Source organism: Engystomops pustulosus, chromosome 7, assembly GCF_040894005.1.
Source record: "Engystomops pustulosus chromosome 7, aEngPut4.maternal, whole genome shotgun sequence".
NCBI lineage: Eukaryota > Metazoa > Chordata > Amphibia > Anura > Leptodactylidae > Engystomops > Engystomops pustulosus.
In genome coordinates this window covers 15352949-15364998 of record NC_092417.1, presented here as the reverse complement: position 1 = coordinate 15364998, position 12050 = coordinate 15352949, and the positions used below count along the sequence as shown (strand labels likewise).

At 45.6% G+C, this 12050-nt stretch overlaps 1 protein-coding gene across 1 annotated transcript in view; it reads right to left on the bottom strand.

The window, feature by feature from the left end:
- Positions 1-12050, bottom strand: part of LOC140069331 (high affinity immunoglobulin gamma Fc receptor I-like) — a 41167-nt gene that overhangs the window by 15106 nt on the left and 14011 nt on the right. The window contains exons 4-5 of the mRNA XM_072114893.1: positions 6986-7246; positions 4697-4993 (exon numbers count right to left, since the gene is read on the bottom strand). Of these exons, the coding sequence (XP_071970994.1) occupies positions 4697-4993; positions 6986-7246 (558 nt within the window). The remainder of the gene's footprint in view (positions 1-4696; positions 4994-6985; positions 7247-12050) is intronic.

Below are 12050 nucleotides of genomic sequence, written 5' to 3'. Positions count from 1 at the left end.
ATGGCAAAATCCCCCAAAAAATTTTTGTACAGGAGGTTTTAATTTTTTTAAATGTATGAAAACATTATAAAACCTATACAAATTTGTTATCCCCGTAATCGCACAGACCCAAAGAATAAAGTAGACATGTCATTTGGGGTGCACAGCGAAATCCGTAAGATCCAAGCCCACAAGAAGACGGCACAAATGCGTTTTTTTACCAATTTCACTGCATTTGGAATTTTTTTCCCGCTTCCTAGTACATGGCATGGAATATTCAATACCATCTATATGAAGTGCAATTTGTTACGCAGAAAATAAGCCGTCACACAGCTCTGTACATGGAAAAATAAAAAAAGTTATGGATTTTTGATCATGGGGAGTGAAAAATGAAAATGAAAAAACAAAAAAGGGCCAGGTCCTGAAAGGGTTAAACAGCCTGGTACTAATGTTTACAATATGTTTTCTTTTTATTTCTGTCCTTTTATATGCATCCAGTTGAGCAAGTGGGGAGAAGGTCCAGGTATTTGGTTAAATTTAATTAACTTTCTTCCTCTCACGGAGGACTATGATTATGTGGCCCATATGGCCCAGGAGACGGTGGGATTTTCTCACAGCAAAGATTCAGTACCCTGACTTTGTACTCTTTGTGGATGGTTCCAGGAATTATTATGAAGGAACTTCCATTACATATTACAATAGTGGAACAGAACTGAAAGTATAGATAAAAGTATGTTCATTAGCTTAGGGTAAGACAGATAGCATGTACACAGATTCAAGGTATGTTCGGAACAGCTCATGTTAACAGCCCTATGTGGAAAGCCAGAGCGTTCATCACACCAGCAGCAGGCGCCTAGTGAAGACCTGATTAAGATCCTTATAGAGAGGCTACTCGAACTAACATAAGAAAACTATTGTTAAGAGTAAGGCACACACCCAGGTGAACAGAAACACAAGGGAATGACCAAGCCGATAGAGCAGCCAAAGAAGCTGCCAAGACGTCTTAGTCGCCACCATGACAGTGTTGCCAGCTGAGGAAACCTCTACCTTGGAAAGTCCTAACATGCTACAGGTCCCGCAGAGACAAGCGGCAACAGAAGAACAAGAAGATGCCGCAAGAAGAAGAAGGTGCCAGTCTGATCTGTGGACAATGGACTCTTTACAACCTACTGTGACCCAGATCCACCAGTTAAAAACATCCGGGTGCTCCTGTATTTGGTGAAGTGGCCTCTGTGTTACAGACGGTAAAGGTGCCACCCCGGTACACCAAAGATTTTTTGTATTTTTCCCAGAAAGAAGCGTATTAACCATGTTCAGCTCAAAAATGGTCTACAGGTATGAGTGACCAGAAATGCTCTAAGGTACCCACTTCTCAAGAGAAGTTAGGATTTAGGGATAGATTAGGTAGTCACATTCCACCCCATCCACAAAGTAGCAGGAGAGGTTGATTGGGACTCTGAAACTAAAGATCCAAAAGGCAATGGTGGAGACCGGGAACCCATGGACCGAGGGTCTACCATTGGCCCTTTCAGTAAGATATAGGCAAGTAAAAAGACAAGATTTCATTTGGTTTGGTTCTAGATTAGGATGTTATTATTCACAGTTGCTCCAAATACAGTATGGGAGACTTACAGACTATATGATAACCTTACACATATTCTGTACTAAAGTATGTTTTTGAGTTTTCTCTTTTATTAGCTTCAACCTGGAGATCGGTTGGTGATAACGAGCCATGTGCGGATGAGAGATGACCCGGGAGATGACCCTGATGACTTCCAGGTTCTGCAGACAACGAGTACAGGCAGTCCCCAGGTTACATACAAGATAGGGTCTGTAGGTTTGTTCCTAAGTTGAGTTTGTATGTAAGTCGGAACTGTATACTTTATCATTGTAACCCCAGCCAGAACTTTTTTGGTCTCTGTGAGAATTGCATTTTAAAAATGTTGGATTGTCATAAGAATCAATATTAACACTAAAGCTTCATTACAGACACCTGTGATAACTGTTACAGCTGATCATTGTAGCCTAGGACTAAAGTACAATAAATTACCAACATCCAGAGGTCCGTTTGTAACTAGGGGTCGTATGTAAGTCGAGTGTTCTTAAGTAGGGGACCGCCTGTACTTCAGTAGAGCCAGAAGGAAGTCCTAACTGGATTCACTAACGTCAAGTTTGTTACTTTTATGCCTCATTAAAGTTTTGATAGGGACTAATAAACTTCTTAGGGAAGCAAATAAACTCTAGTGTTGACCACCCATGGGACTCTTAGATTTCGGTGGGTAAGTGATTGGTGCTCAGCCCTTAAAACAACTCAGATTATTTCTCTGTGTGTCCTTATTAGCCCTTCTATTATTCTGTTTTCTCTTGCACTTTGGTCATATGTTGTGTGAAGAGGTTAATGTCTAAGGCCATTGAAGTCGTAAGGCCTGTCGAGAAGGGAAACCAGTGGGAACATTGGAGTCTCAGTCCCCTCACTGGTTTATAAGGATATCTAGAAAGGGAAAGAATAGGAGGAGTCTATTCAGCAGACAAGTCCAAGTACAAAGGGGGGTGGAGCGTAATAACCAATAAACAATGGACATTACTTCTTATCTGGGCCCAAGTCCAGCCCACTGAAGGTTTCTGTAAGGTTTCTTTGAGCTCAGCTCTGTGTATTTTATCTGTTATTAGAGAACCTGAGGTTGTGTGAACAAGGGCAGAACTTGACGCTAAGATCGTGCGCCCGATTTCCTGCATGTGTCGCTTCCCAGCTCAGGTCCGACAGAGTTCACCATCTTCTTCCCGGTGCATGTAAGTGCTTGTCTTGCGATACAATTTTAGAGTTAAATCCCGCGCTCAGTCTGAATAATTCAGAATGTCCGATGACCCGCCCCCTCCCAATTTGTGTGGCATGAAAGCAGACGCCGCTGCGCCAAAATCCCCTGCTAAACGTGGTGCAAATTGGAAAACGTCAGAATATCCAACGAAAGTGTGGTCCGTGGGCCATTACTAAATGAGCCCCATTGTGTTAGCCTTCTATGGGTTTATGCATAAAGGGGAAGTAAGCAATAATAGTAATAAAAATTTTTGTGACTTTTGTCCCTCTTTCTATGTCTATAAAGTTGGGGGATGTGCCGGCAGGTATGTTAGGAAAAGGTAAAAAGAAAAACAAGCAAAAACTACATTTTTTTACCTATTAGAAAAACATGTAATACAAATATAATCCCATCAGTACAGCTGTATGAGGCTTGTTTTTTACAGGACAAGTTTTATTTCCCTCTGGATCTTTTTGTATTTAGTTAAAAGTTGCAAAGTTATTGGTTAACTTTTATTAACTCTTTGCAGGAGGTTGGGAAATTGTATGTTTTATCGTTGGTTATTAACTAATGTGTTGGCTTTCTATCAGAGGCCGATAGAACTACAGTGGTATCAAATTTAGGGTTGTCTTAATTTTTTTTTTTTAACTTATTTTTACTATTATTTCTGTTTCGAGTTACAGGGCAAATTGTTACAAATTTTGGAAGGGAGTGTAAAAATAAAACAGAATTTTTTAAATGAAAAATATTTTTTACTTTGTGTGATAATTGTGATGGTTTTTAGTGTTTATATTTTTGTGTGTGGACATTTTTTAATGTAATTATTTTTTATAAATTTATAAACTTAATTACCGGGCCCAAAGAAACAACCTGCCACCCTAAAACAAGGATCCACAAAGGGATCCCCTTCTCCTTAGTGTTGGAGTAGAGGCGCACGGCAAAGTTTGGGTTCTACGAAGTTCAGAGCTCAACTTCTCCCTGCACTTCTCCATTGCGTATTGCAGAGTCACCAGCAACAGTGAAATTGCTCTAGGAGCCGACATTTTTGGGAAGATCGTCGTTACCTGATCACGTAGTGCCGGCGGGGGCGCAGGGAGAAGTTGACCTGTCATCAATCGCATGTGTTACTGGTTTGGGTATGTGTTTGGTACCCAAACCTGGACCCGACCAGGATCTTAAAATTTGGGTTCGGCCAAACTCAACCAGACCTGAATTTCAACGAGTTCACTCGTCACTACTGAGATGCCATTGTTTGTGTTGAACTGTGCATATAAATGGTAAAACATAGTCGGATCAGAACTCGCTCCAGGTAGGTTTTTGTATGGGGGGGGCTTGTCTTTAAAGAGTTTTTTTCTATCATGCCGCAATGTACAACTTTGTAAAGTATTTGCTGTGACAACGTTGCACAGCTCCTGACATCTGCAATACGTCCACATGACCTAGTCCAGGGTCACCAAGTCCATTGGTATTTGCCAAAATCGGACCCTTACGGTTGGGGCAAAGCAAAGCATATCATTAGTGATGTGACTGCGAGGCGAAGTGGATGTGCTCAGTACCCTGAGGGCAGACCAGCCACGAGATCAGGAAGTAAAACTTTCATAGATCTGAGGGATAATATGAGAAGAGATGGGACTCTGGGATGGGAAGTGAAGCTTTCAATGAAATAGGGAATAATGTGGGGACAAATTATACATTTTTGATAGGAAAAAGAGAGGCAGTACTATAAATTAGTTTGGATTCCGAGAATGGGGACGCCAGTTTTGGTGGCTTTAAGGAGTGAAAATAGAAAGAACCGGAAAATTGTGGGTACAAAATACAATTCGGCAACTTCGGTAGCCGAATCTTTCTAACCCAAAGATCACCAGATCTCCTGCCCACGTGGTGTTGTGTTCTGCATGTGATGCTATATTTTATTCACTCACCGGAGTCACCACGCTCCTCCACATGTAGGGTTATTGCTGCGCTCATCTTCTTCAGTCTGTAATTCAATGCCGCAACTTCACACTCATAATCCCCGGAATTATTTTGTTTCATGTACGGAATCTCATATTTATTGGATAGGCTGAACTCCTGAATGTTCTCTCCATTGTGGTAAAAGGCAAACTGTAATTCGGTGCTCTGTCGGAGGGGACTGATCCATGCCTGACATGTTAGGGTCACACGGTCACCACATGCCGCTGAGTGTGAACTTGTTCTTAATGTCAGAAGTGGAATTAGTTCTGGGGGGAGAAAGGTTGAGATTATGATAAATATGGATTGTTATAGGTACCTTCATCTATATGCATCCACGTCCTCTAACCCTTCCTGGTTCATCCTGGTCCATCCTGGACCATGGGGATTTCCAAGCTGGGGGATGTTTTTAGGTCATCAGTATCATATCTGTGGGCGTCTGATGAGAATTTGGGTTAGGGTCACTATGACATTAAACTATACAGTGGACAGATCCTTCTGCATTGGTCTCAAGTATGACGTCAAGTGCTGAAGTTACCTTGGTCGGGAAGTAAGAGTTCTCCTTACAGAGATTTTGTCATTTAAGGCCGCCTTGTAGGTGTGTGGAGACTTATAGCCAATATTGCTCAACTAGGGGATTCGGGGAAATATGCAAATACGTTTTTCAAAAAGGGACAAGGAAAAAATTGCCTCTTAGCTCCCTTGTAAGGCAGCCCCCTTAACATCAAGTATGAGTTTCAGGAAGCCTAATGGCAGGATGTCGGATTAAATCCAAACCAGTGTATGTATTCCAGAAGGAACAGACTCCCAACTGTAGACAGTGCTGTTCCGAGATGGTTGCGTCTCTTCGGTACAGTGTAGGAACCTGGATTCGCTGAATGAGAGTCTATTGACTAGGTTCGGGGACTAAGAGTTGTCCTTGCAAAAATGTTGCCAGGTTTGCCGGAGCACCTGATCAATGCAAGGTCAGGATGTCACTCGTCCACCGATAACCAACACCACGTGGAACAGGTTATCGGTGTTGAACCCCCATTGATCTGATAAAGATGACCTATCCAGGAGAATGAGAAAAAATTAGGCTAAAAACCCCTAGTCTTTTAGTCTGTTTTTAAGTTTCCATCCAAGACATAAACTCGGAGGGTTAGAAGCTTCTACATTTTATGAAACTGCTGAAAAAAAACCTTTTTTAGTCAAAGGCGTTGGATTTGCTATATAGAAAAAAATTCCATATAGGAATCCAATCTTGTCTTTTATTTCCCTTCAAAAGGAACTCCTCAGTGGGAATGGCCATGTAGTAAAGCAGGCAGTGTTGGGTATTGTCCCTGGAGGGAAGTGTAAACATACCTTTGTGTATGTTAGTAGCAGCAGGACTGTAAAAATATCAAATTATCTGGTGGTACTGGGTGTGTCCTCACACTGCTGTGCATAGGATGGTGGAATTACTTGTAGATGCAACCCGATACCGATACTGATGCGCCTCGCCAATCCAGAATGTCCGACGAGGATTTGGAGCTGCCACGATTCACTAAGATCGTGCTTCCAATATCCTGCATGTGTCGCTTCCCCGCTGAGGTCCGCCGGAGTTCACCTTCTTCTTCCTGGTGCATGTAAGTGCATTGTCTTGCGAAACAATTTTGAAAGTTAAATTCCGCAGTTTGTCCGAATCAGTCAGGTTGTCCGACGGCCACGCCCCCCGATTTGTGTCGGATGCAAGCCGGTGCCGATGCACCACAATCCGATCCCGTGCACCAAAAACCTAGGGCAATTCAGGGCAAAACGGAAAAATTAGCAAAACCCGACGGAAATGTGCCCGACGGACCCTTAGTAAATATGCCCCAATGTACTTAACTTGTTTTTAGTCCCATGATGCAACTTCCATGGGTTTTCCTGGTCCTTGTAGGTATAGCCGTAATTGTCCCTGCTCAATCCCACCATAACAGAGACCAAGAGCCCCACTGGAGGTGCAGGGCTGGATCACCGTTTCAAGACTATGAATAGGGTGAAATAAATTAATAATGTGACAACTACAAGAATCTCAGATTCTTCTCTTAGGGTATGTTGGTAATTAAGAGTGGATAGTCAATACTTGTTATTCTTAAAGTTATCCTTAACATCTCTGTGGAGCCATCTGCAATATTAGTCCAGGCGACGTCTGCAGCAGATAGCTCTACATCTAGGCCAGTGACCATTTCAAATAATAAAGCTAAATAATTTTAGGTTACAGGTTACATTTTTATTCCAAAACTTGGGCCATAATTTACCTTGAACGGTAATTGAGGTTTCAGCTGAGAGCTCGTAGAAGAGGAGATAGTAGTTGACCTTCTTTATGCACTTGTATTCGCTGTTTGAGGTCAAGTTGACATTCTCGATAAGTAACTCGTCCTCGGGACCCCAGTCTTTTATGACTGTATTATTCCTGTAAAATATAGACTTCCCTGCTGGATGTCCAGGGTACTGGTGGCATCGCAAGGTGACGTTGTCTCCTTCGTAGATATGTGGGGATACCTGTAAGACGACGTAGCCTGAAAGGCAACATAAAAGGAGTTATCATAAATTCCAATGGAGACTGAGAGCACATCAGAGGAGTCGTATACATCTTCTAATCCCTGACTGATGCTGATCCTACGTTGGCTACTACGACCCCTCTTGTGAATGGAGCTCAAATAGCAGAGGTTGACGTATGTGAGAGTCATAGCCGAGTTGAGCGGCTTCTCCTTTTTTAGTGGCCAACAACAAAGCCTCAATCTTGTGAATAACACAAGACCCAGAGGCATTTTTGGCATATCCTATCTATAAAGCAATACATTTAGAGATTGTTGTGCCCCGTTCAAGTGGTTTTCCTACAAATGTTACAATTTTAACTGTTGGGAGCCTAGGGATTGGGAGGAAAGTTTCTCAAATGCTAATTCGACTGCTGGTAGACCTGCCCACTTTCCGTCCCTCGCGGAAGCTGTCCATGTGGATAGGAGATAAGTTTGTGGCTCAACCCTTTAAGATACCATGGTCTGTATCTGAAACTACAAGTTCCTTTACAAATGTTCCACTTGTACCTACTAGTTTGTCATTCTAATTGGAGCCCACCCAGTGGATAAATCACGAGTTGGGTTTCTAGCCTGCTAGCGTCTTCATGTGTCGAATCCTACATTTGCTCCTATTGTGTTGGTCCAGGCATTACTTCTAATAAGACATGTCTACCTTGACCTACAACAAGATTGACTCTCACTTGCCTTGACCTTGAGTCATATTCGTCTAAGGTTTCTCTTGACCTACAGCCAGATTCACTCTACGTAAACTATGCTTGAGTCATATATGACGTTTTGTATCTTGACCCTAGGCTGATATCACCTTTCAAGAGGTAGCGACCTGGAAACCTCTTTGTTGTGTAGTCCAGATCCCTCGATAGGGTTTAAAGTTAGAGATGAGCGAACATACTCGTCCGAGCTTGATGTTCGAGCATTAGCGTACTCGAAACTGCTCGTTGCTCGGACGAATACTTCGCCCGCTCGAGAAAATGGCATCTCCCGCCGTTTTGCTTTTTGGCGGCCAGAAACAGAGCCAATCACAAGCCAAGAGACTCTGCACTCCACCCAGCATGACGTGGTACCCTTACACGTCGATAGCAGTGGTTGGCTGGCCAGATCAGGTGACCCTGGAATAGACTAGCCCCTGCCTGCGCTGCTTGGATCATTCTGTGTCTGGATGCCGCTAGGGAGAGAGCTGCTGCTGGTCAGGGAAAGCGTTAGGGTGTTCTATTAGCTTACTGTTAGGCAGGAGTGATTCTACAAGAACCCAACAGCCCTTCTTAGGGCTACAATAACGTTATATATTTACTTTTTTTATTTGCTTGTGGCTGGGCTTGCTGGCACTAGTAGTGCAGCTAGTACCATATTGTGACGAATTTGCAGGGAGACTTGCGAACGTTGTGTTTAGCTCTTAGTGACGCACATATCCACCTCAAACACCAAAGTGGGACAATTTATTAGGGGTTTGGGTAGAATTAGGCAGAGTCTGCTGATTTTTTTTTTTTTTAGCTGTATTTCATTTTATAGCTCAAACTCATCCTGCAAAGCAGTGTGCTTTCAGTGTAGGTTACAAAATAGCCATAGGAGAACCCCAACGGCTTACTTAGGCCTACAATAGCATTATATTTTCCTTTTTTTTGTTTGCTTGTGGCTGGGTTTGCTGGCACTAGTAGTGCAGCTAGTACCATATTGTGAGGAATTTGCAGGGAGACTTGCGACCGTTGTGTTTAGCTCTTAGTGACACGCATATCCACCTCCAACACCGAAGTGGGACAATTTATTAGGGGTTTGAGTAGAATTAGGCAGAGTCTGCTGATTTTTTTTTTTTTTTTTACCTTTATTTCATTTTATAGCTCAAACTCATCTTGCAAAGCACAAAATCCAGTTGTGTGCTGTCAGTGTAGGTTAGAAACTAGCCATAGCAATAGGATAGCATCGTTTTGTTAAAAAAAATAAAAAACAAAAAAAAAATAAACACAAAATTTTTTTTTTTTTCAAGTTTACACTTTAATTTGGAAAATGTTTAACCCGAGGGCTAGGGGTAGAGGACGAGGGCGTGGACGTGGGCGTCCAACTACTGCAGGGGTCAGAGGCCGTGGTCCTGGGCGGGGTGAGACACCGCCTGCTGATGGGGGAGCAGGGGAACGCCGCAGAGGTACACTCCCTAGGTTCATCATGTCTCAAGTTACTGGGACTCGTGGTAGAGCACTGTTGAGGCCAGAACAGTGCGAAGAGGTGATGTCATGGATTGCGGACAATGCTTCTAGCCATTTGTCCACCAGTCAGTCTTCCACGCAGTCCACCCATGTCACCGAAATCGGCACTCCTCCAGCTCCTCCACCTCAGCCTCCTTCCCCCAGTCTGCCCCCTCCCACCAAAATTTGGCATTTGAACCGGCATACTCTGAGGAACTGTTTTCTGGACCCTTCCCACAGTCACAAACCCCTTGTCCTGCTGCTGCTGAGCTATTTTCCGATGCCCAGGTTTTCCACCAGTCGCAGTCTGTGGGTGATGATGACATTATTCACGTAGTGGAAGAAGTGTGTAAAGAGGTGTCGGACGATGAGGAGACACGGTTGTCAGACAGTGGTGAAGTTGTTGTCAGGGCAGGAAGTCCGAGGGGGGAGCAGACTGAGGGATCGGAGGATGATGAGGTGACAGACCCAAGCTGGGTTGATAGGCCGGGTGAACACAGTGCTTCTGAGACGGAGGCGCGTCCTATAGCAGAACAGGTTGGAAGAGGCAGTGGTGGGGCCAGACGGAGAGGCAGGGCCAGAGCTGGTGCATCAGCGCCAAATGTTGCCCGTAGTCAAGCTCCCGTGGCGAGGGCTAGATTTTCAGAAGTCTGGAGGTTCTTTAAAGAAACACCGGATGACCGACGGACTGTGGTGTGCAACCTTTGCCAAACTAGGATCAGCAGGGGTTCCACCACTACTAGCTTAACTACCACCAGTATGCACAGGCATCTGAATGCTAAACACCCCACTCAATGGCACCAAGCCCGTTAACCTCTGGCCGGGCACACCACTGCTCCTTCCCCTGTGTCATCTGCTAGTCAGCCCCCTGCCCAGGACCCCGGCCCAAACACCTCCCGTGCGAAAACCCCATCTTCGCCTCCACGATCCTCCACAGCATCCACCAGCGTTCAGCTCTCCATACCCCAGACGCTGGAGCGCAAAAGGAGGTATAGCGCAACCCACCCACACGCCCAAGCCCTCAACGTCCACATCTCCAAGTTGCTTAGCCTGGAGATGCTGCCCTATAGGCTGGTAGAGACCGAGGCCTTTCGAAACCTCATGGCGGCGACCGCCCCTCGGTATTCGGTCCCCAGCCGCCACTACTTTTCCCGATGTGCCATCCCAGCCCTGTCAGAGAACATCCTCCGTGCCCTGACCAACGCCGTTTCTGACAAGGTCCACCTGACCACGGACACGTGGACGAGTGCTGCCGGGCAGGGCCACTATGTATCGCCGACGGCACATTGGGTTAACTTGGTGGAGGCTGGGACCGAGTCTGACCCTGGGGCTGGTCATATACTGCCGACGCCGAGGATTGTGGGGCCTACCTCGGTCCAGGTCTTAAAGGCCTACTATGCCTCCTCCTCCTCCCACCCCTCCTCCACCTCCTCCTCTGAATTACCATCCGTGGGCATGGCGCCATCAGTCGGTAGCTCTAGGCACAGCAGCAGTGCCATCGCTAAGCGACAGCAGGCGGTGCTCAAACTGCTGAGCCTAGGCGATAAAAGGCACACCACCCAAGAGTTATTACAGGGCATCATGGCGCAGACTGATCTGTGGCTGGCACATCTGAACCTGAAGCCAGGCATGGTTGTGTGTGACAACGGCCGTAACCTGGTGGCAGCTCTGCAACTCGGCAGACTGACACATGTGCCATGCCTGGCCCATGTGTTAAATCTCATAGTTCAGCGTTTTCTCAAGACATACCCCAATCTGTCTGATTTGCTCACGAAGGTGCGCCGCATCTGTGCGCATTTCAGGAAGTCCAGCACAGATGCTGCCACTCTTAGGGCAGCGCAGCGCCGCCTCCAACTGCCCGCTCACCCACTGTTGTGCGACGTGCCCACGAGGTGGAATTCAACACTAACCATGTTATCCAGAGTTTACCAGCAGCGCAGAGCGATTGTAGACTGCCAGATGTCAACTTCCACCAGAACTGGTAGTCAGGTCAGTCAGCTTCCTCAAGTCTACAATGAGGAGTGGACGTGGATGTCTGATATCTGTCAGGTGCTGAGTAACTTTGAGGAGTCAACACAGATGGTCAGTGGTGATGCCGGCATCATCAGCCTCACCATCCCGCTGCTTGGCCTGTTGAAAAACTCTCTGGTCAGCATGAAGTCGGAAGCTTTGCGCTCGTCACAAGAGACGGGGGAAGAAGATTCCCTTGTTGATAGCCAAAGCACCCTTAGGTCTGTTTCTCAGCGCATATCGGAGGAGGTGGAGGAGGAGCAGAATGTTGGCGAGACAGAAGAGGGGACCATTGTTCAGTCCTTCACTGTTCAGCGTGTATGGGCAGAAGAAGAGGAGTTGGAGGAGTTGGAGGAGGAGGAAATGGACAGTCAGGCCAGTGAGGGGAGTGAATTCTTGCGCGTTGGGACTCTGGCGCATATAGCAGATTTCATGCTAAGCTGCCTATCCCGTGACCCTCGCGTTCAAAGAATTTATTCCAGCACCGATTACTGGGTATTCACTCTCCTGGACCCACGGTACAAGCAAAATCTTTCCACTCTCATCCCTGGAGAGGAAAGGAGTGTGAGAATGCATGAATACCAGCAGGCCCTGGTGCA